The 4670-nt window shown below is 33.4% G+C and overlaps 1 protein-coding gene across 1 annotated transcript; it reads left to right on the forward strand.

The window, feature by feature from the left end:
* Positions 1-1406: 1406 nt before the first annotated feature.
* Positions 1407-4286, forward strand: LOC137822940 (glucan endo-1,3-beta-glucosidase). Its single transcript, XM_068627968.1, has 4 exons — positions 1407-1579; positions 1650-2724; positions 3409-3544; positions 3794-4286. The coding sequence occupies exons 1-2, from the start codon at positions 1507-1509 to the stop codon at positions 2717-2719; spliced, it is 1143 nt and encodes a 380-aa protein (XP_068484069.1). The 5' UTR covers positions 1407-1506; the 3' UTR covers positions 2720-2724; positions 3409-3544; positions 3794-4286.
* The last annotated feature ends 384 nt before the right edge of the window (positions 4287-4670 follow it).

Genomic DNA, 4670 nt, shown 5'->3' on the forward strand with positions numbered 1-4670 from the left:
ACCTCATAAAGAATATATATGCAGATAATTAACGTATGTATTTTTACTAGTTATAATGGAAAATACATGTAAAAATATATAGACATTTTTTTGAATGAATTTAAGAATTCAAATATAATTATACTATGTAAATGTCATATACATGAAAACAAATAGTAACTTTATATTCTAAGAATTTAAATACAAGTATACTATATAAATGTAATATTCATAAAACAAATAGTTGCATGCAGTAAAGGCCGAAATACTAACTTATAAATTAGACTGATGAAATAGTCAACAATAAAATATTAGTTTTATTTAATATTATATGAATGAATATTTTTAAACTTTTAAAGTACAAATTTCCTCACAATTTTTTTAAAAGAAAGTTATGTTGAATTGTCCTATTCAATTTACATTTTAAATAACTAAATAAAATGTTAGAAAATTATTTATGAAATAAATTTTTCACATAAACTATAATCACTCTTAAAACCAAGGAATAAACAAACCACTTGTAATTATTATTAGTGTTGCCTGAACATTACTCTTCAAATAAAAAAAAATCAATATATGTAGTAATAAAATATTAATAATTAGGCTAAAAATATTGGTTAAATAACTGTGATTAAGATTATTTTTGCTTATAATATTTTTAAGAAGAAAATAACACCCTCTTGAGATTGCTCTCGAGGATGGAATGAATCATTATTTCTGTTACTTTCTTTCTCCTTTTTTGTTTTTTATATGTTTGTTAAAAGACCAAGATTGCTTCTTAGGAGAGTCTTTCTACGTACAATTTGACAAAACCTTCTTCATCCTCCCAAGGAAAGATTATTCCATTGTCTCTGTTTACTTTCGTTACACTCATAGATTAATATAAAATATAAACTATGAATTCTATAACAAGTTTCACTAAAACCCTGCTTTAAGTTCTAAAAAAAAAACAACTTATTTTCTTATGCCGAATGCATTTCAAACTTAATGAGTAGATTTACTTTCAAAACTATTGTTCAGATTTAAAGTTTAAATTTTTAAGTGCATATGATGTTGGGTATGAAGGCAAAAATAATTGGATTGGGTTGAGTAGACATTATGTATACTACATAATGAGTATGTTTAATCATTGTACTTGTAATTGGTGCGCAATAGGATAGAATGAAAATTTAATAGTTGTTCGTGTAAATGTAGGTTGTAATTAACGAATCACGTTAAATATTGTGTTGTTTATTTTCTGCAGTTGATTCATGATTATGTGTGTTGATTACTTTGCCTTTTTTTTTTAATAAGAGAGTTTTGCCTTTTTTTTTTAATAAGAGAGTTTATAATGATTTTACTAAATTCTAGTATGAGTATTTATGTAATCTTGAACCAGAAGAAAGAAAAAAGAGAAGCAAACATGTAGAAAAAGATGTCCCCTCACCGGAACCCAAAGCAAAGCATCTCAAATTTACTTCATCATAGACTCAACTAACTAACTAACCATTATCCATTAACTACTTTTTCTATCAAATCTAGGAAACCATGGAACAAACCCCTCTTGTAGCTTCAATACTCAATGCAACTATGCTTCTTGTTACATTAGCTCTAATCCAAGGTAAGCCCATTCCATTATTTCAACTATATATTCTTCTCATTCATCATCTGATATCTTTAACATCTCACAGAAGCAGAAGCAACAGCAAAAATCGGTGTTAATTATGGAACAGTGGCTAGCAACCTTCCTCCACCTTCCAAGGTAGCAAAATTCCTATCCAAATCCACCACAATCAACAGGGTGAGAATCTTCGACGCCAACCCTGAAATTCTACACGCTTTTGCCAACACTGGCATAGAGGTAACCATAACTGTTCCCAACGACCAAATCCCCCAAATAACTAACTTAACCTTCGCACAACAATGGGTCAAAACCAACGTCCAACCGTTCCTCCCCGCCACCAAACTAATCCGAATCCTCGTAGGCAACGAAGTGCTGTCCACCGCCAACAAACTCCTCATCAGCAACCTCGTACCCGCCATGCAAACCCTTCACGTGGCCCTCGTCACGGCATCCCTGGACAACAACGTTAAAGTCTCCACTCCACACTCTCTGGGCGTTTTGTCAAACTCAAGCCCCCCCTCAACGGCCAAGTTCCGACAAGGCTACGACACGCACGTCATCAAACCAATGCTCAGTTTTCTCAAAGCTTCCAATGCACCTTTCATGGTTAACCCTTACCCTTTTTTTGGTACCTCTGTCAGCAACCTTGATTATGCACTCTTTCGGAGCGATTCAGGTGTTGTTTTTGACGACAACACCAAACTCCGATACACCAACATGTTGGACGCGCAACTTGACGCTGTTTATTCGGCGCTGAAGCTTTTGGGCTTTGAGGATGTTGAGATCGTCATTGCCGAAACGGGCTGGCCCTCCCTCGGTGATCCGGCCCAATTCGGTGTTGACCCCAAGACTGCTTCTGAGTACAATGGAAATCTCATACGACACGTCAATTCTGGGATTGGAACCCCACTCATGCCCAACCGGACTTTTGATACCTACATTTTTGCTTTGTTTGATGAAAATTTAAAGCCCGGCCCAACTTATGAGAGAAATTTTGGGCTCTTCTGGCCCAATATGACTCTCGTTTACGACCTCCCAATAATGAAGAACAGTGTAGCTCTTGTTGCTAATAGACACTTCTACAAAGCTTTTCTCTCAATCATCATCGTGTTCAACTTCATCTCTACATGGCTTTAAATTTGGTAATTGTATTGCACTTTCGCTCACACCTTTTGATTCTTATTTCTATTTTTTTTAATATTATTTTGGGTAAAATATATTTTTATTTCCTCTCAAATTTTCAAAGCTTGATTTCAGTTTTTCTAAAGCTTTTTTTTGTTCATTTTTTGTTCTTTTAGCGAGTTTTGAAAAACTATATCTGTTATACTCTTTCTTATTGCACATCCATATGTTCTTCTGCCATTCTCATATAAAATATGAAAATATATTTTTATCCTTCTTGTGCAATCCCTATAGAGTAGTTTTTGAATTATGTAATCCGGACAAACATTTGAAAAAATACTTTTGGATTACATAATCTAGAAGCTAAAAAAGGCTTCCGGATTATGTAATCCAGAAAGTAATCATGCAACTTAGAAAAATGTTTCTGGATTATGTAATTTGAAAGTTAAATTGAAAAAAGACTTCTAGATTACGTAAGAACAATATTTTTAGAAATATGAAAATTTATGAAGGTGGAAGATGAAGATATAGAGAGGCAGGATGAAAGTGTCTATCTTATATTGTTTATAAAGTCATGTATAAATTATTTCAAACATCTTCGAAAAATAAACAACAGAAATAGAAAAACTGCTACTGTATATAACTATTGAACTTGAGTTTTTGAAAAACATGCACATAAATTTGTGACGTTATATATGTTGAAGAACTTTGCATGATCCAAATGGTGGTGTTGGAGGACATATTGAAGGTGGGTGCATGAAGGATCGCAGTTGGAACGAGACCCAACACTGAGCTTTCGAATTTCAAAACTGTGGCAACTGAACTGTTTGATCTTCTGAGGTGATTTCTTTTACTTTTTCATGAGTGCTTTTCTTTTGCATGTTTCTTTATCATTCTCATTCACTTTCTAACCATTCTCGATAATTCAAACCACTTTGTTTGTGATTCACACTTCCTCGCATACCCAAATGAAATCACACACTTTTTTTCATAATTTAGATACAGACTTATATGTAACAATCCATTTCATCAATGTTAAACCTGAAAGAGAATTGACATATATCTTTTGAGTGATTTCTTTTGTTATAGGTTTACTCATGAGATCATGTAAGCATACGCTATCCCTTTGGAATGATTGGTGTACCTGTGTGGATGTCGGGACCTAAGTAATGTTTGTCCATTGAATACACAATTCGCTGTTGTGCTGATAGTCTCCAAATCTTTCGAAGCTCTTCCTCTCTTACGTGTGTGCTCCGTCCGGTCGGTAGGGGTACCTGCGATTGCACTCCGACGCTCAAGTCATTGCTAGTGTCTAGTTTTGTTCTCTCATAATATGAAAAACGTATTTTTTCCCCTTCAGAAGTTTTCCTTATAGGTTGACTTGGGTCTCCACTTATGTGGACCAGATAATCAGTTCACTAAGACGTATGTAGTGGTCCTCAAGTCATGTGTATAGTGACTTCCTGATATCATGGGAGTGTATTTCAAAGTATTTGACTCATTCAACATTAGTTATAACTGCTTTCTTACCACATATTTATTATGTTGTATTATTAATTCATGTCCGATACAATTGTTTCAATCCTTTTGGAGCAAACCAGAAAGTCATCCCACAGTTCCAAAACTCCTCATTGTGGAAACACAAATTGGATTCACTAAAGCACCAAACAAACTTTATTCTCAGCAGAGGCATGTTGAAAAACATATCTTTCAGAAAATTGTAATGTGCAAGATTCAAGAGAGTATAGAGAGGTTTTTCAACCATATTTTACTGTACTTGTCAAAATCATAACTAGGATTCTATACTTTTTTCTTGGAGAAAAAGGAGAATAACTATGTTACACATATACCAATGCAGAAAGATGTTTTAACATTCATCATTATTTCATAACCCATTTTTCTATTTAAAAATAGATTTAAGTATTGAAAAAGATAATTTCCTAACTTAGTTTTCAAGTGTGTGTTT

This window comes from Phaseolus vulgaris, chromosome 9 (genome assembly GCF_000499845.2).
Source record: "Phaseolus vulgaris cultivar G19833 chromosome 9, P. vulgaris v2.0, whole genome shotgun sequence".
Classification (NCBI taxonomy): domain Eukaryota; kingdom Viridiplantae; phylum Streptophyta; class Magnoliopsida; order Fabales; family Fabaceae; genus Phaseolus; species Phaseolus vulgaris.

Excerpts from the sequence above, each read along its gene's own strand:
- LOC137822940 (XM_068627968.1), top strand. The coding sequence starts at position 1,507 with ATGGAACAAACCCCTCTTGTAGCTTCAATACTCAATGCAACTATGCTT. Across the intron at positions 1,580-1,649 it reads TACATTAGCTCTAATCCAAG|AAGCAGAAGCAACAGCAAAA; the intron begins GTAAGCCCATTC and ends AACATCTCACAG.